Below are 24,930 nucleotides of genomic sequence, written 5' to 3' on the forward strand. Positions count from 1 at the left end.
GAGTTACTTCCTGGAGGTCACAAAGTTAGTGGTTGATATAGGGTAATGGTTTCAGGAAGCCTCCCTTGATCTTCTCCCCTAGCATGATGCATTCTCTCTGACATTCCTGACATGAAGTGCAGTGGAGGAACTCCTTTACTTATATATTTATATTCCTCAACTAGTCTGTAGCTCCATAAGTATAGGAATGTATCTGAATATTCTTAATTTTGTCCCTAGTTCCTGACACATTGAGCACATATTGTGTGCTTTCTAGGTTAGCTTCTTGGCCATTCTTTTTCCATTGTAGTAAGTTATCACACTGAGAAATTCTAGTAAATGTTTGTGAAGTCTGTTATTCATTTATTCATGGAATATTCCCTGAATTATTCACTCACTTATTCCCATATAAAAGCACCTCACTTTATTTTAAATACTAGATCTCAAAGCATATTGTTTACCTAAGATTTGGGGCCTAAAATCAGGGGGCCTAATTTTTTCTTTAGCAAACTCAGTTTCTTTGTAATATACTTTGTTAAGTTTTCTGATACATTATGTAGACTTTTTTATTTTTTAAAGATTATGGTATGTAAACATAGAATTTATTCCCAGATAGCTGAATTAGTCAAATTAATTATTTATTTTAAGAAAGGAACTTGAAATAAGGACCAAGAGACATGGCTGGTTTCATCTGCCCTCCCACATGAAGGTTGTGATATATTAAAATGTTAATTATATTTAGGTGTGAAATATAACTTTTTAATTAAGTATCCTAAATTATTAATTCCCAATAATAGTATTTATAATTCATGTGTTTTAATTAAATTTAGTTTCAGCTATATATTAATGTGGGCTTCCCAGGTGGTGCTAGTGGTCAAGAACCTGCCTGCCAATGCAGGAGACATAAGAGACTCAGGCTTGATCTCTGGGTCAGGAAGATGCCGTGGAATAGGATATGGCAACCCACTCTAGTATTCTTGCCTGGAGAATCGCGTGGACAGAAGAGCTGGCAGGCTGCAGTCCATAGGGTCACAAAGAGTCAGACATGGCTGAAATGACTTAGCATGCAGCACAGCACAGTATGATATAACATCCATATAGTTATTTCTTTTTCACTTACACTGTCTATGGGTGGTTCAGGGCTAGTATAGTGAAACAAGGGTTTTCAAGAACCCAAACTGCTTATGACTTTACTTTTTTGTTCTATTTATTATGAGGTTTCCATTCTCAAATTTATCTTTTGGTCCAAATTGACTGCAAAGTATTCATCCTCCCATTACCCACAGGAAGAAGAAAAGAGGTGAAAGGGGGAAATGGTGTACTTCCTAGCTGTGTTAGCACCCTTTAAAATATTTCTTAGGAACGTCTATATCCCTACCCAATTGATGTCTACTCACATCATACGATGAATCTGAAAAAAAAACAGGAAGAATTAGGTATGGAGTGGCCATTCTTATCCATGTATACCTTCCATTCAGTGGAACACAAACTGTTTTCTGACTTCCAGTAGAAGTCAAAATGTTTGACCCAGCTGAGCTCCATTTCTCTCAAATGTAAAGTGAAAAAAATATTAGTATCTTCTTTATTGTGTTGTTTTTAAGCTTAAATGTGTTAATGTGTGCCACAGACTGAGTACAAGGCCCAGAAAGTAGAAGTACCAGGTAAATGGGTCACTAACTTTGTTCTTCATTATCTGTCTCTTCCCAAAGATGACGGTCTTTTTATGTAGGTGTCTTCTTGCTGTCTTTCATCATGTCTACCAATCAAGCCATTGGACATACAGTAGTGAACAAACAGCCAAAGTCTCTGTCCTCATAGAAATTAAATTTTTTGGGGGGGCTGTCATTGAGAGTCCTGGAGGAATCACTGCAGAGAGGTGATAGTTGAAAATAAAGAAGGGAATGACTTCAACACAAAAGTAAAGTAGTGATTCTCATATTTCAATCTGTAGAAGAATCACATGGGGGTAGCACATAAAAATGGAGAACCGTAAACTTTCCCTTCACTGTTCTGACACTCTCATATGAGATCAGGAATCTGTATTCTGTTCCTAAACAGTCTGAATGTGATTACTCATGGATCACACTTTGAAAAATACTAGTCTAAAAAGGAAGAAGGAGTAAGGCTATGGGAAGAGATTACCAGGACTGGAAGTCAGTTTCAACCCTATCTTAGAACTCATGGTTTGTCCCAGCAGGCTATTCCAGTCTAGCCTAGTCTAAGTAATCCTTAGTTGTGAGAAGCTTGTTGAGGTTTCTTGTTGTGTAGGACATTTGGCAAGCTCCCTGGCCTTGCCCCACTAGATGCCTGTATTCATTTCCTTTTCTCAGTAGTGACAATCAAGTGTTTCTCTGACTGTGGCCAGAGTATATCCTGGGTTGTGGGGGACAAAATTGCCCCAGATGAGAACCATAGGTCGGGTTGAACTTTTGATCTTGCACCTAGAATATACATACTATTTAAAATCGAGCCTTTTATTTCTTCCCTCTAGAAGGTTGGAAGACAGCAGATGCCAGGTTCCAGATTCATTCACCAACTGACCATTCTAGCCTGGCATCAGGCTGTGAAGGTACACTTTTCTAGAAGCAAGACTCGTGAGAATCCATCACCATCCTCACCTAGCTGCAGCCTTCATAACCTTTTAAAGGTCCCCATCTCCCTCCCTTCTTGGTTACCCCAAATATTCCTGGCTTAGAGATACAGGCATTTCTATTCTCAAAGGCGATTAAGGGCTCTGATAAGAATGTTTAAAAGAAAGTTAAGTAAAATGACTTCAGTTTCTTGCTTTTTACAAAAAAGTGTACTGAGTTTAAAACTGTTCAACTGTTTTTATAGCACCTTTTTTAAAAACAAAACATTTTCACATATCTTTTCATATTACTTTAACTATTCTCTCTGTATACTTTTTAATCCTTTTATGATGAGCTAGATAATCAGTGCCTTTTTAAACACAAGGAAAAAGTGATAGTGTATATTTTTTCTTTAAAAATATTGAGAAATGCATCAGGCCAAAGGTCTCCTTGAGATTCTAATTACTGATATGGGTTCTTTGAGGTATTATTTATGATGAGTAACTCTGCAAGGCTGAAATAAGTGCTGGGGGAGCCCTTGAAACTAAGCAAATTATAGGTAGACATTGAATATATTTTATAGTTTAGCATGAATTCTTTCTACAGAGAAGGTTAGAGAGCTGTAACAGGTGGTGACTTCAGATAAAACAGAGATCACTCTTTCTTTCAAAGCTGTTGCTGTAGTATATTTGAAATATTTACCTTGGCATTTTTTAGTGCATCAGGTAAAGAAATAATGAGGTAGCCTTTACATCTTATAATAAATACAGAGGTGATTTAACTTTGTCAAAGGCTAGATTCACAGGAACTCCAAGTTAGAGATTGTGCCTGGAGGACACTTTCATCTTAATATTAAGTATGATTTTCAGTAGGGGCAAGATACTGTATCAGTCTCTCTCCAACTCTTTAATGTTTATCTTTGTTCACTGGTTAAAAGTTGTCATTTTCCTGGAAGTTCACAAAGTGCTTTGTTTTTTTTCAAAGAAGTTTTCTAATTTCATAGATTTGAGTCTTGCTTTCAAAAGAACCACTAATATAATTTCTATGATTTGGGGCAATACTGTTATGCATTTCCAGTCTTTGAGAATACTTTGTCCTTTAATCTATGGTTTTGAAAATTTCTTGTATAGCTCAACCTCTTTTGCTAGAGAACAGACAATAAGTTGTCTATCCATAGAGGTTCTTTGTTGGACCAAAGAAATAATATTTCCAGTTTTAGACTGAAGGGAACCCTCTGGTGCAGTGGCTGTATCTTCCCTAAAGTAATCACTCCAGGAGAGACAGATTATAAGGTTCCAAACCAGGTCAAGCTCTGGCAGGCACTTGTAAGGGGGCGTATCCTGGCTTCTCAGGGGAACCACCTTAAATGCCCTTTATTTCTTATTTTAATCAAAATGATTGGAGCTGCAGTATGTTATTAAAAACAGACACTGGGGAATAGAAATAATGCACTTAAATTGCTGGTAATTGTCTTATTAGCTGGCAAGTTACTTTTCTTTAAACCCCCATTCCCTCCGGTATCTAATAGTAAGGATAAAGTGATGTATCATTGGGAGGGGTGAAGATCAAGTAATGGAAAATATTGGTGGGGATGCTCAATATGTATTGAATCTGGAAAATATCCAAAGTACGTTGACCCAATAAAGAGAGGTACTAGTCTACTTTTATCAGTAGGCTGATATTGCAGATCAGCTTAACAGGCAGCCTGAACTATGAATCCATCACCTAACTGACTAAATTCTGGGGATACATCCACCCAGTGCTACTGTGGCTTCTGTGGTGTTAGCCTTTGTGGAGAACATGTCAATAAAGGGTCAGGAATTCTTGTTAATAAATAGCAAGAAGTCTAGTCCTGGAGACAAGACTTTCACATATGCATAAAGTCTTTGAAGACAAAGCAACAGATAACTAATTATTTCATTCTAGCAAGAAATGTAACAGGAATTGAGTTGGAATCACCAAGGACAGCTCCATGGATGCTCATATTGCAAGAATGGTTTATTTCTTGGTTGACCTTTATCTTTTGGGGGATGCACTCTACAGCCAGTTTTTTGCATCTCTAATAGCAGTTTCCTCTGTGATAGTTATTTTGGGAATCATTTCCTGATCATTCTCTACAAATGGGGAAAATTAGATAGTAACTAGACCACCCCATCCATACTTCAGTCCTAGTCATGGCCATGGTCATATGGAAAAAGAAAACTTATTCCTTTTGTAAGTACTTTGTCCTTATCCTGCTAAGGTTTATATTACCCTCACACTGCCCTGAGCATCTGTTGAAATTGTCCTTCCTATGCAATTTCTTGGGCCTGAGATATGCAAATGGTCAAGTAAGTATGATGAAGATTCTAAAAGAACTCTCCAAAGGTACCCAAAAATTAAATAATAATCTTCTATACGACATACTTATTTAAAATTTAAAAAGTATTTCAAGTTTAATTTCTCACCCAGACCTCAAATACTGGTGAAAATATATTGGTATTAATAACCCCATTTTACAGTTGAAGAAATAGAAGCTTGGAGAGGTTACAAGGCTGTCATCATCAGCAACTAGCACAGCCAAGATGAGAGCCAGTTTCTCTTTGTGCAGTTGTGCTATGTGCATTTAAGGATATTGCTTGTTCCTGCCTCACTTAGAGAAGTAGTTGAACAAGAAATACAGGATATAGTATGGGTCAGACAGTATAGATGATGGTAGAACTAATATATGTTGTGTTCTCAAAAACTCTGTCAACTTTACAACATATCATGGTGCCTACTGTGTGGAGAAGTAAAAGGTTTTTTTTAGAAATTTAGAATAAAAAATTGTTTTCTCATAAAGTTTGGATGAATAGGAAGTGGTGTATGTGATTGCTACCAGGAAGGAGAATTAGACATTGTATTTGATCAAGTTTTTCTTGAACATGTAGATGACTTTTTGGTTGCTGGAAAGAATATGAGTAAGTAGAAGATGATGTCCCTGTTCTGTGCCTGGTTCTTATCTCATGTGAATCATGATTGCAAGATTGGAAGTTGGTATGACCTTTTTTCCTTTATGGCTTAAGGAAATTCACCTCATTACTACTTGGTCACATGATTCACACTTGTGAATAGTTAAAATCATAATTAAAACTGAGCTCCAAATAAATGGCATGAATAGCCAGGAATACAGAATTCAGGATAGGAAAACACTAAGGTGGATTTGCCTGATTAAGGAAAATTATGTGTCGTGTCACACGGATGGATTGAAGCTGAGTACTACCAGATGTGAATTTGTGAACCCATGTTCACAAAAAACTTAATTTTTCTCTGTTTCCTCATATGTGAAGAATGGATGGTAATATATATGTTTTGGAGATCATTTATTAAGACACCCAAACTATACCTAGCAAACACAGCTCAGTGTTTTACAGATGCTGGTACTAATTATCAAGGAGGCTTCCCTGGTAGCTCAGATGGTAAAGAATCCACTTACAGTGCAGGAGACCTGGGTTCAGTCCTTGGGTTGGTATGATTCCCCTGGAGGAGGGCAGAGCAACTCACTCCAGTATTCTTGCCTGGAGAATCCCCATGGACAGAAGAGCCTGGCAGGCTACAGTCCAAGGGTTTGCAAAGAGTCGGACACGGCCGAGTGACTAAGCACAGCACAGCAATTATTGAGGGAGGTGATACTTAAGAAAGCTCAGTATTTTACACCTGGAAAGCAGTAACACAAAGAATTGAGTCATGGATGTTTTCTGAGCAAAACATGATTCTGAAGCTCTACCACTGAGGGCACAGTGAGAGAGACAGAGATCATAAGTCTTTTGTTGTAGATGGCTAACATTATTTTCTATATCATGTCCCTAAATTCCACTCTTCTACTAATGTTATGCCTCTGGGTACTCTTCCATAGAAGAATAAACAGGTTGAAGGCTTGGCAAGTTGGATATTGGACTAGGCATTGTGCCCTACCTTTGTGTCTTTGGACAAACTTTGTGATCTCTTCTTCCCCCATCCAAAAAGTTGCAGTTATTTAACAACATTCAGGAAATATTTATGGACGAACCATATGCCAGACACTGTTTTGAGTGTTTATGATATAGCTGGGGGTGAGGGACAATAAACCCATGAATAAAATATTTGCTGGATGGTGATATGTATATGAAAAAATATTAAAATGGAAAGATAATAGCAAATTAAATGTCAAGAGTGAGTCAATGGAGTTGAATTTTGGAAAGACAAGTTTTTACCAAGATATTGATTATTTTATTAAAGATCTGATAGAGTTGAGGGACCAAGCTTTGCAAGTATCTGGGGGAAGACCATTCTAGGCAGAGGGAAAATGTACAAAATCCCTAAAGGACAGGCATCACTGATCTGTCTGAGCAATAGCCAAGAGACCAATATTTAGCAGTGGAGTGAACAAGAGAGAAATCAGAACTGTTGGAAACCAGATTTTATGACCCAAAGTCACTCTGATGGCTTTGGATTTTACAAAGACTAAGATGAGGAACCACTGGACAATGTTGAGAAGAAAAGTGATATTATCTGAGTTCATGTAACAGCACCATTATGGCTCCAATTAAAGGGAGAAAGAGTAGGAAGTAAGCAAGGAAACTAGTTAGGGGATGATATTGCAACAATCTAACAGGACATCTGATGGAGGTTGGCCATGTTGATAATAATGAAGAAGGTGAGAAAAGGTCAAATATTGGAATTATTTCATAGATGCTGTTGGCTGAATATGATGGCAGATTATATGCTGGCTCAGAGAGAACAAGATGTAATATAAGATTCTGGGTTTTTAATTTAAACAGTTGGAAGAATTGTGTTGTCAGTAACTCAGACTAGGAAGACAGTGGGGAAGACAGATACCTCTTACTTGTCTCTGGAGTGTTGGGAAGAATAATTAAGAAAAGTCTACAGAAGCCTAGGTGATTCTCTAAATGTCAGAGGTCTTTGTGAATGTAACCACTCTTGCAAGAAACTAAAGTAGGGTACAAAATTTAAATACTTACAACTCATTGAGTGTGTTCTGAATTCAAGGTAAGACATCTCTACCTGATTCTGTGACAGTGTATACAGTGAATACTTGGAAAGTAATTGAATATGTGATGAAATTGGTAATGGGTTGACATCTCACAAAGAGAAAAACACTGACTAGGAAGAAAGGCAAAGAGTTAGAGGGGTTATTCAATGTCTACTCAATGAATATTTCAAAGTAGACAAAAAAATGTATTCAGTTATAAAAAAGCCATGGATCAACTGCTCAAATTCAAAACTAATTTAATTAAAATTACTGGCTTTAAAAGACGCATTATACTAAAGACCTCTTATCCACTCTTGAATGATGACACCCATTTCTTCTTGTAATTCTCATTTCTGTAATAAAAGAAGAGGGGAAATTTCAGGTGGACATAGTGAATTATTTTGTATAGTTACATATATGTCTAACATTTAACTTCAGTTTTCCACATTATATTTAAGAGATTATTCTTTATGATATATGAGGGAAAACAATATGATAATGATGGGGAAATTATATTCATATTCTGCTGTTAATCAAAGCCTTTGGGGGAACAGCTCAAAGGCCCATAGGAGGTATGGTAAGTGGGTTTAATCTTGACTGCTCACACTTATCAATTGCTCGTGATTGACTGGGCTGTTTTCTAAAAGTATTTTAATTTATATATTTGGCTGTGTCCGGTGTCAGTTACAGCATGCAGGATCTTTCTTTGTGCTACATGGACTCTCTGGTTGAGGTGCACAGACTTAGTTGTTCTGCAGCATGTGGAGTCTTAGTTCACCCACCAGGAATTGAGCTCACGTCCCCTGCATTGCAAGGCAGATTTTAACCACTTGACTACCAGGGAAGTCCTTGACTGTTTGGAGAAGAATTCTGAGACCATGTCTAGGACCAGTAGAACAAAAGATTGTATTGACTCAGCACGGCGACTAGAGGTAACAATGAAAAAAATGGTAGCCAGGTGTGTCACACATGAACCATCCTTTCTTTCACTAACAGAGACATTTCTGGAAGAGGCTTGGACAATTGACAAGTATAACTTGTTTAAGGGTTGCTCATGCTGCTTTTTTTTTTTCCCAGGTAACCTACTTCTTGCTGTCTCCTGGCCTTTTCACACTGTAGCCTAGGCAGTGTCCTCTCTTTATAGTTTCATTTAGTTATCCTGGATTTTTTGGTTAGTATATTTTCAATAGACCTTATTTTATTTAGTCTGTATATAAAATATAGCTATATTTTAGTTAGTCTGCCCTTTGCTAACTTATTTGGCTAATAAATATGAGCTCAGTATAACCAAATTGGTTATACACCAACCCACACCAGCAAGATTAGTATGCTCATGTTCTGGGAAGTTGGGCAGATGAAACTTTCAAGCACCCCCAAAGAATATGTGGATTCAACCCTGTGAGTCTATGGATGGATGAAGATAAAGAGATAAGCCGATTTTAGTTGAAGACAGTAGGTGCTAGGTCCAATGGGCTAAAGACTAAGAATAGCCCATTTTATAGAACAGATTTAAGACTTTAGGGAAAAAAATCTAGGAAACTCAACTGTATTTAAATGGAGTTGAAGAACAGGGCTTGAGAGGTTGATCCTCAGTATTTGGTGGGCAAAAGGGAAACCATGTTTGAGGTAGCCAGCACTGTCAACCAGGTTCTGACAACAATATAAGAGTTGAATTAATTGGGCTGTTAAACTTCCCAGGTAACGTTATGTGTTTTTTAATAAGAAATACCTGAAAATAATATCTTAACCAAAATGAAGACCCTTGTTTTTTTGGAGGGGCCTGAATTTTTTGAAATGTTAGTCCATATATGTTGTTGGATAAAATGTTTTATACCATTTCTTTTGATGCCTCTCAAACTAGATCTTTAAACATTACTTTCTCAGACCAGATTATCTTCCCTCCATCTCCTACAGTCATCTTGACTTTTTTATTACCAAGTCTTTCTCCAACCCTTGGAAGCCCTAAATATTCTTAGATATTTTGGGTGCCATACATAATCCCCTGTGTTTTCTTGTACTGAATCTTGAGCCTTCCTTCCTCTATCTAAAAGTTTCAGTAGTACTAGAAAAAATACAACTTTTGCTGCTTTTCTATTCTCTTTGTGAACTTCTCCTTTTATCCCTAAAACTTTAAAACTAATTATTAGCCATTAACAGCAGGTTAAGGTGATGGTAGAGTCCCAAATGCTGGATAGAATGGATGAAGGTTTATGATTTACTAAGATCCTCCATGTGCTATAGGCTTCCCTGGTGGCCCAGAGGATAGAGTCTGCCTGCAATTCAGGAGACTCGGATTCAAACCCTGGGTCAGGAAGATCCCCTAGAGACGGAATCAGCAACCCATACCAGTATTCCTGCCTGGAGAAATTCCCATAGACAGAGAAGCCTGGTGGGCTACACCATGGGGTCCCAAAAAGTCGGACACGACTGAGTGACTTCACTCTCACTTTCACTTTCTTTCTATGTGCTAGGTGTCCAGCTTCAAGGGCATTATTATTATCTTATTCAATACTTAATTCTAGAAAGTCCTTTTTTTTTTTTTTTCACTTTTACTTTAGATAAAATAAGAGATAATTTCAGGTAGTGCTTAGTTAAGTAGCTCTCTCAACATCACACAGCCAGTGATTAGTCCCATCAGGGTTTTGAACCTGGGTTTTGAATCCAGAGTCTGACTTTTCTTTACTATAAGAGAAGAAAAGATAGAACAGGATAGAGCAACAGAGAGAGCTGGAAGTGGAGCATGAAATATAAGAATATATTGCCAGTAGGGAGAGAATGTTTACGATTTGGAAAAACGAGGTGTAAAGAGGGGACTAGGATCTGAGAGGCAGCAAACACTCCCTGGGGAAGGCATCTCTCTGCTGCTCTTTTCTCTCTCCATCAAGAATTCAGGTAGCCACAGAGGATTTGATCCTAGAGAAGGAAAATGGCAATCCACTATATTATTCTTGCCTGGGAAATCCCATGGACAGAGGAGCCTGGTGGGCTACAGTCCATGGGGTTACAAAGAGTTGAACATGACTTAGCTACTAAACAACAATAGCAGATTCCACATACCTGACGAGGAGAGAGGCATTGGCTGGATGGGAGTTTAGTTTCCCCAACATATGAATAATGCCACATGATATAGCTGCTAGTGATTGAATGTGGAGAGGAGTGAATGGAAGGAGATGAATCATTCAGACTTCCAGTTTATGCTCAGTTCCCAGCACAGTCCTCCATCAATCAGTACTCGAAACTGTGGTCCTTACTCTTGATCTGTTCTTCGCTTAGTAGTTGCACATTGCATGCTGGCACCTAGGGCCCATTGTGTAAGGTTGCTTTCATCACTTTATAAGAGACTTACCACAGTCATACAAGTTCAGCACCTCTGAGAGTACTGTCTCCTTGGTGGCTGTTTGTGACCCATTTTGTGAGGATCTATCTCTCTTGGATTCTTGGACACTGGCTTGTGTTAAATTTGCCTCTCAATAATGATAACACAGCTTAGTGAGGGAGAATGGAGGAAATAAAGGGATCAAAGGTAGTGATCTTCTGCTAGCTGGCTGTCCTACAAGGAAGGCTAAAAGAAGCTTTTAGCCCTTTAAAGGTCTGAACCTTAGATGGTGAAGACAAGATCAAAGATGACAAGATCAACAATCAATGCATGGTTTATTTATGTGATGTAAAAATTGTCTCCTGGGCCAGGAATCAATCTCTCTCTCTCTCATGTGTGTGTTTATGTATGCACGGTGAAGAATCTGCCCTCAATGTAGGAGTTGCAGGAGACACATTCAATCCCTGGTTGGGGAAGATCACCCAGAGCAGGGCATGGCAACCCACTCCAGTATTCTTGCCTGGAAAATCCCCATGGACCGAGGAGCCTGGAGGGCTACAGTCCATTCGCACAGAGTCAGACACTAGTGAATTGACTTTATATATATCCATTAGCATATCCATTAGCACATCTTCTCTTGTTGGATATATTTCCTATGCTTCTATTGTTGTATGAAAGCAACCCAGAGAAGACCTCTGGGCCAGGAGATCCTGATGTATAGGAAAAAAAGAAATATAAAAAAAAATGAGATGAAGACAACCTGGAGGAGTAGAGATACCTGTTTATAACTTTCCAAGGGTTAACAATCCCAATATTCCCATTTCTCTTTGGATTCCAAGGTTAGCAAGAATGCCTTGCTTGGGGTTGAGCAAAAACTTTTTTGCCTCTAATGGTGAGGGAAAAAAAATGGCTCTATGCCATATTTAGGAAATTTGTTGACTGTAATTAAGCCTTCATGGGAGTCCCGAAGGTTTACTTACCTATAATTGAAAAAATGCAAATGAAGAGAGTTAATCAGTAGACTAGCTGACTAGGAAGAGCTACTACCTATTGAAATGAATTGGAAAGGAAGACACAAATATGTCCAGTTGGGAAGGTTATCTGAGAGCCAATTGGTAAATTTCTCAGCAGCACTGGAGATTTTTTTTCTTAGCCTGGCTGGGACTGCAAGGCTTTTCTGCTAAGATCTTTGCCAATTCATCTTGAGCCATTTCATACAGATTTCCCAACAACTGGCCCTCAGCCTTGGTAGAGCACCAGCTGCATCCCTGGCAGCACTCAGGGAAACTCTGCAGAAAAAAAAAATAGTGAACCCCTTGTTCTCCTTTCTGTTGTGACTGATCCACTACTTGAAGTTATAAAACTTTCAAAATCTTGTAATCAACTGGGAACATCCTTGGGATGCAACCAACTCTTTAGGAGTTAAACTACAGTATTTTCACCCTGTTATCAAGGATTGGTGCATGTTCTAATATTAATAGACTTAATGCAGCTTATTTTCTCTTTAACAGTAATCACAGCATACCTGTGATGGTCATTTGCACTTCAGACATCATACTTGCTAATACATTCAGCTAATTTTTATCATCTGATTTAAATCACCCTCCCTCCAATGCTTTGCATTTCTGTTCATACTATGTCTTCTATTTAATGATTTCATTAATTAGCAAATCATGCTATGATGTCTTTCAAATGTGGCTTAGACAGTAAAGAATCCTCCTGTAATGCAGGAGGTGTGGGTTCAGTCCCTGGGTTGGGATGATCCCCAGGAGAAAGAAATGGCAAACCACTCCAGTATTCCTGCCTGGAGAATTCCATGGACTGAGGAGCCTAGCATACTACAGTCCATGGGGTCCCAAAGAGTCAGACACGACTGAGCTACTAAAACACTATGATGTCAGTACAATATTCAGTTTATCCCTGAAATTTAACTATAGGGAAAAATAAAGATTAAGTGCTGCATCATTTAGATAAAAATACTTGTCCATGATCGGATTCGTAGTAACAAATACAGAAAGTATTAAACAATTTAAATATAGAAGTAGAAATATATAGTAAATGATGTACTGTGTTCTAAACTGTATCAAGTTGTTTTTGACATTTGTCAAAATATGACCTCTTGGAGAAGGAGGAGAAGAAATTTTGTTTCCCATGCCACTGAGCAGATTCTGAGGGAGCAAAGTGCCATGATTGATTAATAATGCCTGCCATGGACACCTAGAGGTTAGTAGCAAATTGCTGCCCTCTGTGTTCACCACTGTGAACAGGAAGGAATTTGGCTTTGCTAGTTTATTTCATTGTTGATGTTTGATGAGGAAGAGTGAGTGGGCTTGGGCACTGAAATGAGGGCTTTCCATACAGGAACCAACTTTTTTACAAGCATGGAAACATCCATGAAGGGGGAAAGATGCAATTTTCACCATGTCTTTGTTTGCTTCAGTTATTTATTACCCTGGATTTGCTAGCATTTTTAAAAAGTGTTATTGATATAGACTCTGGAAAAAGTAGGCAGATATTTCAAGGTATTTCAAATGTATCACAGTTTCTGAAGAGATCAAATATCTCTTCAAAGCCTCATGGATTTTTTAAACATGAAATGTTCTTCTTGGCTGATAATAGGCTGCAATGCTCCGGTTTTCTAACCTCCCATTCATTAACGGCAAAGCTGACTTACAGCAAAACCTCTGGTTTTTTTTTTCCTCCTGCAAGCAAAGCAATTTGTGACTCCTTTTGGAGAGATAACTGTTTAAATATAAATAAATGACCAGCTACAGTAGAGAGATTCTAGTTTTCTCAGGGTATTTACTTTCAATTTATTATAAGTTCTTCCATCACAACTTCTTCCCATCCAAACTGGGATGGGAAGTTTGGCCTTGAATATGTATAGTATAGTCCCATTAAAATACTTCTTGTTCTTATATGTTAAACACTAACGTAGTTCCATTAAAAGATCTTGCTAGGGGCTAAAATGGACTCTCCCCATTTTAACTTTTTGAAAGTCATCAGCACCATTAGTTCTGAGTTGAGAAAATTAAAATAGCCTAGGCACAAAGGGGACTGGGTTTCCTCTCCCAGGCACTCCTATGCTTTTTGGGGTAGTCATTCCTTGGTTTTTATATTTCAAAATCACCTTCAAAATGATTTGGTTTATTTTGTTCAATTTAACTTAGCCAGTAGTCCCATGACATTTGTATTATTTTTAATGCAAGGACAGATTGTTTTGTACTTGGGATTTGCATGAACTGCCATTTCTGATTCATTATTTTGTGGTAATAGATAATCAGCTTTTTAGAAAATAGATTCATTTCCAGGTTGTATTTCTATCTCTACATGCATATTTTAAATGGATTAATGTAGAACATAGTGAAACCTTAATTCTCTTCTGTAATTATATGTCTGACCCTCACAAATTAACATCCTAAAATGTTCACTGTGTCATATGTGGTTAATCCAAGGCATTTCTCTCCACCTCTTTCACATTACTTTGCACTTTTGTCAATGCCATTGGTCGGGGGTGGGGCACTGTTTTGTTTTTTAAACCAGCTGTCAAATCTAAACTGCATTTGGTTTATTGCTGGTTGGTTCCAGAAAGTTTACCATTATTATCAAGGGTGAGGGATTGCTAATTACTTAACAGAATCAAAAGTAGCCTTGTCTGTCAAGGGAATAGTTATTTCTTGATGGTTTTATGTCTTAGATTATTAAAAGAATATTGATTTTGACATTAGAAGTATAATGCTGGAAAAAGTTTTAGTAGATTCATTGGACTTTTTGACCCAAGGGCAGAATATGGATTTACTATTTTATTCCACATTCTATCATGTCTCTCTGTAGAAACACTAAATAAGGAAAGTGAAGGGGAGAAGAAATCAGAAATTGACATAAGTTGTATACTTAGAGTATGCAGGACTGGGAAAACCGATATAAACAAAACATGGTTTTCCTAAATTTCACTCACAGAATTTCAGCTCTCCCTCTGATAACTCACTCCACTTACTTATAGCACACACATTGTTGCATTTGTCCAAAGTTAAACTCAATAGCTGAGCACTGCAGCATCCCTCTTGTTTCTATTAATATCACCTGGATGAATTCATCCATATATACCCATTTGTATGATAGAGAAATGTTAAAATTGTTCTTCTTCAGCATTCTTAATCATCTAGGCACCAACAATATTCTGTTCAGGCCATCAAAGTGAGTTTAGACATCATGTCCACCAGTAAGCTTTATTTTCCTACCCTATCCCTATCTGATTCAAGGTAGATCCCTCTATTTTCTGGGATTTTAACACCTCACATCCAACTAAAGGATATATAATAGAGCATTAAAACTTCATGGGAGTCACAAAGAGCTGGACTTGACTTAGAAACTGAACAAAAATGAAAACTTCTGGTTTAATATTTGTATACCCAACACTTAAGCCCAGTGGTTGACACAACATAGATACACAATAGATATCTATTGTGAAGAAATCCTTGGATGAATAAATGTGTAAGTAGACAGATGTAGGGTAGAGAGTAAATGATAATTAGTGTTTTAAGAATGTAATTGCACCTTCATGTGTGATTTGAGTCTTGCAGTCACGTTTGTGTCAAATTCTGTTTCTACTCAAACTGAGCACCTCTTGCAGTATTAACCCCATGTTAATGAAATAGCATAAAACCTAAGGACATGGGGTTTCAGAAATCTCCAGATGATCCTGTAAACTTTAAAGATTCATTATAAGCACTTTTCACAACAATCTTCAGCTTTGACATGAGGAATTAGCACAAATATCAATTAATGGAAGAATCATAATTCAGGAAAGTCTTCCCCCTAGTATTTCTCTCTATTCAAAACACAAAATAAGAAAATGCAGGGAAAAAGATATCTATTAGGTGTTAAATGAGGTGAAGAAGAATAGAGTGGTAAGAGAGGCAGAAAAAGAGCCAGAAAAACCCTATAAAAATGGCTGTAAAACAGTTCTCCCACCCCTATTTGCTTTTCATGGACTGTAATAGAACAAGATGTGAGCAAACATCTGTTGCCTTTTTAAAATAGTACTTTGATATTTTAAAAAGAATAGTGACAGAATTAGAAGAAGCCTATTTTCTGTGGTTAGGGACAACAGACACCTATGGGATGGAGTGGGGAGACTTAGTCTAGCACAGTTTGATGAATTTTAGGATTGTGGATTTGTCTGCTATCACAACTCTGAGAAACAGAATGAAGCGATGGATGGAGCATGGACTCTGAAGTTAGGCTTTCTGGGATTGAATCTTGGCTTTACCACTTACTACCATCATGGTACAGGACAAGCTGTATGGCCCTTCTAAGTCCCAGTTGAACACAATAGTATTTCCTCTATCGTGATGTGATTGGGTGAGAGAAGGGAAACTTGAGAAGCTAGTCCAGAGAATGACTCAGGGTCACATTTATTAAACGTAAGCTTTTTTTTTTTTTTTTTAATTAAGTAGCCACTTGTCTTAGACTTGATAGAGGAATTTTAGGACTTCCCTGATGGCTCAAGTGGTAAAGAAACTACCTACAATGCAGGAAACACAGGAGATGCAGGTTCAATCCCTGGGTCAGGAAGATCCCCTAGAGGTGCAAATGGCAACCCACTCCAATATTCTTGCCTGGAGAATCCCATGGAGAGAGGAGCCTGGTGAGCTACAGTCCATGGGGTTGCAAGGAATCCAACATGAGAGAGTACACATGGGCATGTGCATACTCAAAGAAGTAGAAAGGCCTTTGAGCAGGAAAATGCACAATTATCTTTCTGTGGGTGAGTCTAGTCAGTGAATATGCAGGCCAGCTTGAGGAATGACTGGGGTACCTTTGAGACTTGTTAAGCTAGGAAGGCCAGCCCAGTTAAAGGCTTATAACACTCATCAGAGTAGCTGAGCCCCACCTGAGTGTACAGCCAGTTATTACTGCCGTAGATTGAATGTGCTTCAGAGAAACTGAGCAAGTACAAGACAAATCTGCAGGGCTCAGACCCCAGGCATTGCTGCCATTATGGTGAATCCAAGCCAGGAGAACAGCCAAAGGGCCAGGAAGGATTACTGGGCAGTAGCACACCCGAAGACTTCCCCAGTGACTCAGAGGTAAAGAGAGATGCGGGTTTGTGGGTTCCATCCCTGAGTCAGGAAGATCCCCTGGAGGAGGGCATAGCAACACGCTCCAGTATTCTTGCCTGGAGAATCCCATGCACAGAGGAGCCTGGCGGACTACAGTCTATAGGGTCTTAAAGAGACAGATAGGACTAAAGCGACTTAGCATGTATGCACGCAGCACATCCAACACCCAGAGATAGAGTTAGAAAGAATGCAGGTTCTGAGGATAAGACCAAAAATCACAGATCAGGAGATAGAAGCTCTTAATAGACTCAGTCATGATGTTTATAAGATTGCCTGTTTGTGTGTGATCAGTCATGTCTGACTCTTGTGACCCCATGGACTGTTGCTCACCAGACTCCTCTGTCCATGGAACTTTCCAGGCAATAATACTAGAGTGGGTTGCCATTTCCTGCTCCAGGGGATCTTCCGGACCCAGGGATTGAACCCACATCTCTTGCATCTCCTGCATTGGCACTTAGATTCTTTACCACTGAGCCACCTGGGAAGCCCATCAGATGCCCAGACAGAGTTAATAACTGAGATTTGTTCGTTTTGAATGATAGATTGTGACTGAAAAACAAGACACCAGAGACTGAATGAGGCTTAAGAGAAGTAGCTCAGTATAGTGGTTCAGCTGTTGGGCTTTGGTGAGAAATGGATAGTACGGGTCCTAATTCTTACTTTGCCAACTCATGGCATCCGGTCCCATCACTTCATGGCAAATAGATGGGGAAACAGTGGAAACAGTGGCTGACTTTATTTTTTTGGGCTCCAAAATCACTGCAGATGGTGATTGGAGCCATGAAATGAAAAGACGCTTACTCCTTGGAAGGAAAGTTATGACCGACCTAAACAGCAGAGACATTACTTTGCCAACTAAGGTCTGTCTAGTCAAGGCTATGGTTTTTCCAGTAGTCGTGTATGGATGTGAGAGTTGCACTATAAAGAAAGCTGAGTGCCGAAGAATTGATGATTTTGAACTGTGGTGTGAAGACTCTTGAGAGTCCCTTGGACTGCAAGGAAATCCAACCAGTGCATCCTAAAGGAGATCAGTCCTGGATGTTCATTGGAAGGACTGATGCTGAGGCTGAAACTCCAGTACCTTGGCCACCTGATGTGAAGAGCTATCTCATTTGAAAAGACCCTGATGCTGGGAAAGATTGAGGGCAGGAGGAGAAAGGGACGACAGAGGATGAGATAGTTGGATGGTGTCACCGACTTAATGGAAATGAGTTTGGGTGAACTCCAGGAGTTGGTGATGGACAGGGAGGCCTGGTGTGCTGTGGTTCATGCGGTCGCAAAGAGTCGGTCGGACATGACTGAGACTGAACTGAACTGAACAGGGACAAGTTACCTTACCTCACCTCCCTAAGTTTGCCTTTCTTCATCTGTAAAAGGTGGTGTAGAGGTTTCTATTTCAAGGATTTTTGACTCTGCTGCTGCTGCTGCTAAGTCGCTTCAGTCGTGCCCAGCTCTGTGCGACCCCATAGACGGCAGCCCACCAGGCTCCCCCGTCCCTGGAATTCTCCAGGCAAGAACGCTGAAGTGGGTTGCCATTTCCTTCTCCAATGCATGAAAGTGGAAAGTGAAAGTGAAGTCGCTCAGATGTGTCCGACTCCTAGTGACCCCATGGACTGTAGCCTACCAGGGTCCTCCGTCCATGGGATTTTCCAGGCAAGAGTACTGGAGTGGGGTGCCATTGCCTTCTCCTTTGACTCTTGAGTCATGCAAATTAACTAAAAGGACTAAAGCAATGCCAAGCACCTTGTAAACAATCAATGTTGGTTATTATTATGAGAACTTCATTTACACATATTCATTAACATGTTTTGTTTGAAAATGCCCTAGTTACAGTATACATCAGGAAATAGGATGCAATTATGTGAAATAAGTTTTGCTAAACCTTCTATTTAAATATCATCTTGAAATGTAGCTTTATGATTTTTAAGGTATTTTCTTTAGAAAGTGCATTTTTAACAAAATGCGCCACTTGGAAACCAGGTCTCAGTGGTATTTTGGACAAGTGTAAAGGAAACCCATTTTTAACTAAAACAAATTATGATGGTGCTGAAAATGATCTAAATCATTACAGTGGGTAAAGGGCAAATGGTAAAATGTACCCTTAGAGAATTCAATTTTTAAGAAAAAGTCAAATTTTGCATTGATTTTGGATTGGCCTTACTACCTCTGAATGTATTTGCTCAGGCTTAACTGGACCTCACCTCCTCATTTTGCCTTGCCATAAGTTTAATACCTGCCCTACCAGGTGGTTTGAACAAAGTCATTGGCTTAATCATTCAGAATCATCTCACTCTCAACCACTGTGTTAGGTTTATTCACAGGATTCATGCGTCAGGCTGGGAGAACAAAGGGGTTCTGAAGAAGAAAGAGGCTATCATATTTTTGCAGCAGAATTAGACACCATCTATCTGAAAATGGAATCTGTGGTAAAAATCTCCAGATTACTTGTAATTCTTCTCTTTGGACTTACTCAGTTCTCCCAAGATTTGCTTTTCCAGGGACAATTTAAAATACAAATGACATACTTTGTCCTGTTCTACTTCTACTAATTCTCTTGCTCCAAAGCAAATCAAGACAACTGTCCCTGATATATTAATATCATTCTACCCTCTCTTCACTCATAGCCCACAATAGAAGCAACTAACTTTGTAAATGAATATTGCTCATTTTTGAAACCTGACAGACTTTTACGGGGAATTGTCAATTGGCTGAAGGGTATTGTATCTAGCGCTAAAGAAACCGTGACTGAACTCCTAATTGTCCCAGCATTTTGCTATCTTATCTCTTTTCTTCATTATTTGTATTCCTACCTGAAAGTATCATTGGAAAGATGAAAAAGTGAAATTCAATCAGTTAACGAGCTGTGATGTTACAAAACTTGTGGATGGTGAAAGTCTGAAATCATTGGATGAAACAAGCCTTGAGATAGTCTTTGGGTTTCATTAATCCAGAGGTTCTCAACCTTTGGCATGAATCAGAATCTCCTGGATTACCAGTTTTCGATTCAGAAATTTCGGGATTGGCCTGAGAGATTGCATTTTGAAAAGGTTCCCAGGTGATGCTGATACTGCTGGTTCAGAGACCATACTTAGAACATCACTGCACTAATCTGTGCTTGGCTTCCCTTCTATTAATGTGAATAATCTAGAATTTTCTTTTCCTTAGCTGACTTTAAAATTTATGCTGTATAAAGTAAACACTATTGGTTAAACGGTTATTTTGGTATATGGACATCTTATACAGTGTAATAGAATTGGTAGTGTAAGTGATTACTCTATCCATTTGGTTGATTTAATTTGCAAAGCAGTCAATTATATATTCCTTGAGTCATGGCTCTAATCCACAAATCTCTGCTTCTCTATATTATTGTGGAGTCAAAGTAATACTGACGTTTAATTTATGTGTGTGTGTATGAGTGTGTGTGTATGGTGAAGCCTTAATTTTATGGCATTGTAAGAAATTCATACTTAAAAAACTCCTTCTGTTGTTTTCTCCAGTGATCTGATTTTATAAGCTTTTTGTGGTAGAAGAATTGAGTTCATTTCTCATAGAAGTTTTTAAGCTCAGAATATGTTTACTTAGCTTTAATAAAGGATGTAGAAGAGATAACAGCCAGGGTAACATAATAGAGCCCTTAGATATAACATCTGATGTCCCCAGTCACTACTTGAGACTCACTTGGTTCACAAGAAATGACAAGTTAAGTGAATGCAGGTCATATCACATGGGGAGTCACAGTGTTTGGGGTCACTGGGCATAAACACTGTTAATTCCTCACACCCAGAAGGTCGTATGCCTCATTCCCATTCTCTAATGTAGCTACAGTCATTGATTACAAGTTATACAATGAACAGCCTCAGCATCTAGGAGCACATTCCTTAGCAACAGCCTTGAATTTCTCATTTAGCTGCAATGGGATACCTTTCCTTAATTGATACTATAAGTTTGATGAATAGATTACATTCAGGCATCCCTGAGGCTGGAGTAATATTTGTAGTCCAGCTGTTAATTCTTTCCTGTCACTAGGTGACACATACAATCCTGACTGAACTGGGAAATGCAGTTTTGAACTTTTCCAGCTTTTGTTGTCCAGGAGTTTGAAACAGATATTGAATGGTCTAGTATGAAGTATGTAACATGCTGCCTAACTGATGAAAAGCAGAAAAGAGGTAACTTGAAAAATCCTTGGCCTTAGAGTCTGGATGTGAATTTGCACACCAATGCTGCTCTAAGCTGTGACTTGTCTTAACAATTTTAAAGTCATCCTACCCAATAGGGTGTCAGTATGGTACAGTAGTACAGTCTTGAAGGACCTTATCACTTAAGCTGAGTAAACTTGTGAAAATTACTGGACCTCTGCATGCACTAGATCTCTCACCATATGATGGCAATGACAGTAATACCTACGTCACAGCATTGTTGTGAGAGTTGAGTGGGGAAACAAAGTTCTTAAAATCGCATTTGGCACTTCTTAAGAAAACAATATTTCATTTAGCACATGAATAGGGGGCCTTATTGAATGCTCTCTGACCTAAACACACCTAACACAATTGTTGATATTTTTATATGAGGTACATTTAAGACCTGGGAATAGTCAGACAGATACTGTAGAATATCAGACACCTAATTAAAAAGTCAGTGTATCCATGGATATGTTCTTCTGCCTAGCTGCCTGCATCCGTATCAATACAGAGGTCAGGGTGGAGAAATTATTTATAAATAGATACTTTCACTGGGAGGACCATAAAACTGAGATGGAAAACCTTTATAACTTTTTATTCTTCAGTGCCTGCCAAATGCTTTTCAAACATTTTAGTAATTGTCATCATTACCAGTCAGCCTAATGTAATAACATTAGGTGTTCCACTTTGGAAAATTTCTCTTATGTTGGAATTCTTACGTGATTAAAAAAAAAGTTTTGTCTTTAGTGGTATTGAGATTATATAAAACTGTGTATCATCAAATATCCTCTTTTTTTCCTCCTCCTTATGTTGGGATTAGGAATAGAAGACAGGTGACTTTTTTAACCTATTCATCTTGTCATGTAATAGTTTGCTCCTTTATGGAAATACTGGATACCAGCACAGACACAACTTTGTTTTAAATGTGAAATTGCACCTCCATCTTCTGAATGCTGGGCCTTGACTAACCCATTTTTATCTCATTCTTCTACTTCAGCTGGACAGTGCCACGTCACTCATCCAGGCAGCTAAAAACCTGATGAATGCTGTTGTCCTCACGGTGAAAGCATCTTATGTGGCCTCAACGAAATACCAGAAGGTCTATGGGACAGCAGCTGTCAACTCACCTGTTGTGTCCTGGAAGATGAAGGCACCAGAGAAGAAGCCCCTTGTTAAGAGAGAAAAGCCTGAAGAATTCCAGACAAGAGTGAGACGAGGTTCTCAGAAGAAACACATTTCGCCTGTACAGGCTTTAAGTGAATTCAAAGCAATGGATTCCTTCTAGGACGATAGGCTTTAACAAGAAAGCTTTTTCTTTCTTTCTTTCTTTTTTTTTTCCTTTTTAATTCCATTTTTGTATGCATACCTGCTGACTCGTATGCCTCTGGCATGGGGAAAATAAGGAACAGTGTCTGTTTGCATGTAAGATGAGATGTGATCAATACCACTGATCCGTCTCTAGCCTGAGGAGGGGACGGGAAATTCCTGTCCCGAGGTGGCACAGAGCTGTCCTTTGCAACATTCTCATAAAATTGGGCAGAGTTCACATTGCAGTGTTTATGGGAGTGGGAGGGATGGGGAAAATAAAATTAACTCTACAAAAGCAAACTCTAATGCATGCAAGAATCATTAGGTTGGCAGGTATATTAATAAGTGACAAACTGGAAGTGTAATGGTAGAACATAAAGCTTGTATTGCTTCTGTTTAAGTGCAAAAATGTACTAGCCAATACGCTTAAGTGTGTGGCCCACAAATCGAACAATTTAACTTTGACATCATGTCCATAATATTATGTGGAGTTTTTACTAAGGAGAAACTAAGTCATCCAGCCTAAAATGTTTCTTTTAATCTGTATTCTGTTCTTTCTCTTCTAGTCGTGCCATTACTAGTGCTCTTGTTATCAATTTCCCCCTTTACTGAAAACAATAAACCTTTGTTTAAAAGAATTATAATCCTTCTGGGGGCACTGGAAGCACAATGTGGTGATCATCTTGCTCTTACTTTAAAAAAAAAAAAACAAAAAACTGAACTATGACTTTGCTAGAAATAGGAGGCCCAGTGATGGAATGTTAGAGGAATGGAAACTGACAACGTGTGAAGGTTTAGAGGCAAATACATAGGTGTAGCTTGGAGTGCTGGTATCTAATATACCATTGTATCCACTAACTCGAAATAAACACATTTAATCTTGACACCTGAAGAATGTTTTCCTCCTTTGAATGCATGCTTATAGACAATTAGAGCATCTTCTTGAAAACTGATTAAAAAATACTTTGTGTTTTTAGAAATTGGGGGTAAGAGTAGGTAAGTGACATGTAAAGAAAACTCTGGATTATCTTTATAGTCCAGGAATTTATTTTTCTGTGTGTTTTTCCATGTGGTTTTTATTCACTTTCAAAGTGAATCTAATGAGAAAATCATATGTTAGAATTTTCTGGGCCATGTTTAGCCCTGGGCTAAACTTATGAAACTTAATGTGTTCTCAGAAGAAATTGAATCAAGAAAAAAATTATAGAGAGGTCCATTAATTTTAAAATATTTTATTCATTTCAAAATATTTTTATCTCAACTACAGAAAGAAGGCCTCTCTTTCACTACTAAGAAAGAGTGGGGTATAGTCTTTCAGCTATGCCTCGAGGAGTGAGGGGAAAAAAACATATTCATCTGAGTTCTTGAAATTCCTCCCATTTGAATGATCTCTACAGGTTAGCAAGTTATAGTATGTCTCTAGAAGACTTCTGGTAAGACGTCTTATTTCTTAGCAATGTAGTAACATATTGGGAGACAAGGACACCTATGCTTTGTATCAGCTTAGATACAAAGTCCCAAAGAGATGAAGAGTTGTGGAAGAAGAAACAGTTAGTCCAAAATGTTTCTATGGACAGGCTCCTCTGCCCATAGAATTCTCCAGGTAAGACTACTGGAACAGGAGGCCATTCCCTTCTCCAAGTGATCTTCTTGACCCAGGGTTTGAACCCGGGTCTCCTGCATTGCAGGCAGATTAACTGTCTGTGCCACAAGGAGAGCCCTATTTAAAGATGGCTCTGTTCAAATCACTACTCATCTCCATGAGGTGATGAAAATACCACCCAGGCTGAGAATGATCTATTGATGGAGGATCCACCACAATAGCTGTACAGTGGTTTTCAGCACTAAATCAGTAAACCACTATTTCAACTGCCCTGCTCCCTTAATTTGTGTAAATGCTGAGAAAGGAAACCATTGCTATTGATTCACAACTATTTATGGAATGCATTCCCTGAGCCAGGTCCTAAGTTGAGCTTACTGGCAACATTTCTTGTTAACACTTGAGCATGGCATAACTCTCTTGGTTTATGCATTCTATGATTTAATGGGTTGAAAGAAGTATTCTTCACACTAGCCAAGAAACTTTTAAAATTCAAAAACTTCTTGGCAAATCCTGAAAAATAGTCAGCAGGCATCAGAGGAGCATCTAGACAATGCCATTGACTTTGCCCTTAAATGTGAATTAAATGTTTTAATACAGGAGAGTGAGCAATGTTTTACGGGTGTGATTTCTGGAAAAAAGTCATTGATTCTGTTTGTTTTACCAAAGCTTATTGAGTAAATATCAACACTGCCCATCGTTTCTCTTGTGATCAAGGAAAATAATAAGTGTTCAGGTACATAATTAAATATAAATACAGCTGAGAGCACTATAACAATAGACAAGCTTTACTGTTTGTTTCCTGGCTTTGAGAAACGTACAATCTAGCTGACAACATAGGATATAGGCAGAAAAAAGATA

General features: G+C 38.5%; 1 protein-coding gene across 1 annotated transcript in view; it reads left to right on the forward strand.

Moving 5' to 3' along the window:
- The window catches only part of CTNNA2 (catenin alpha 2), a 1,329,932-nt gene extending 1,306,599 nt beyond the window's left edge, over positions 1-23,333 (forward strand). Inside the window, exon 19 of the mRNA XM_061156261.1 lies at positions 22,159-23,333. Coding sequence (XP_061012244.1) covers positions 22,159-22,446 — 288 coding nt within the window. The 3' untranslated portion in view covers positions 22,447-23,333. The remainder of the gene's footprint in view (positions 1-22,158) is intronic.
- Positions 23,334-24,930: the final 1,597 nt, after the last annotated feature.

This window comes from Dama dama, chromosome 11 (assembly GCF_033118175.1).
Source record: "Dama dama isolate Ldn47 chromosome 11, ASM3311817v1, whole genome shotgun sequence".
NCBI classification, from domain to species: domain Eukaryota; kingdom Metazoa; phylum Chordata; class Mammalia; order Artiodactyla; family Cervidae; genus Dama; species Dama dama.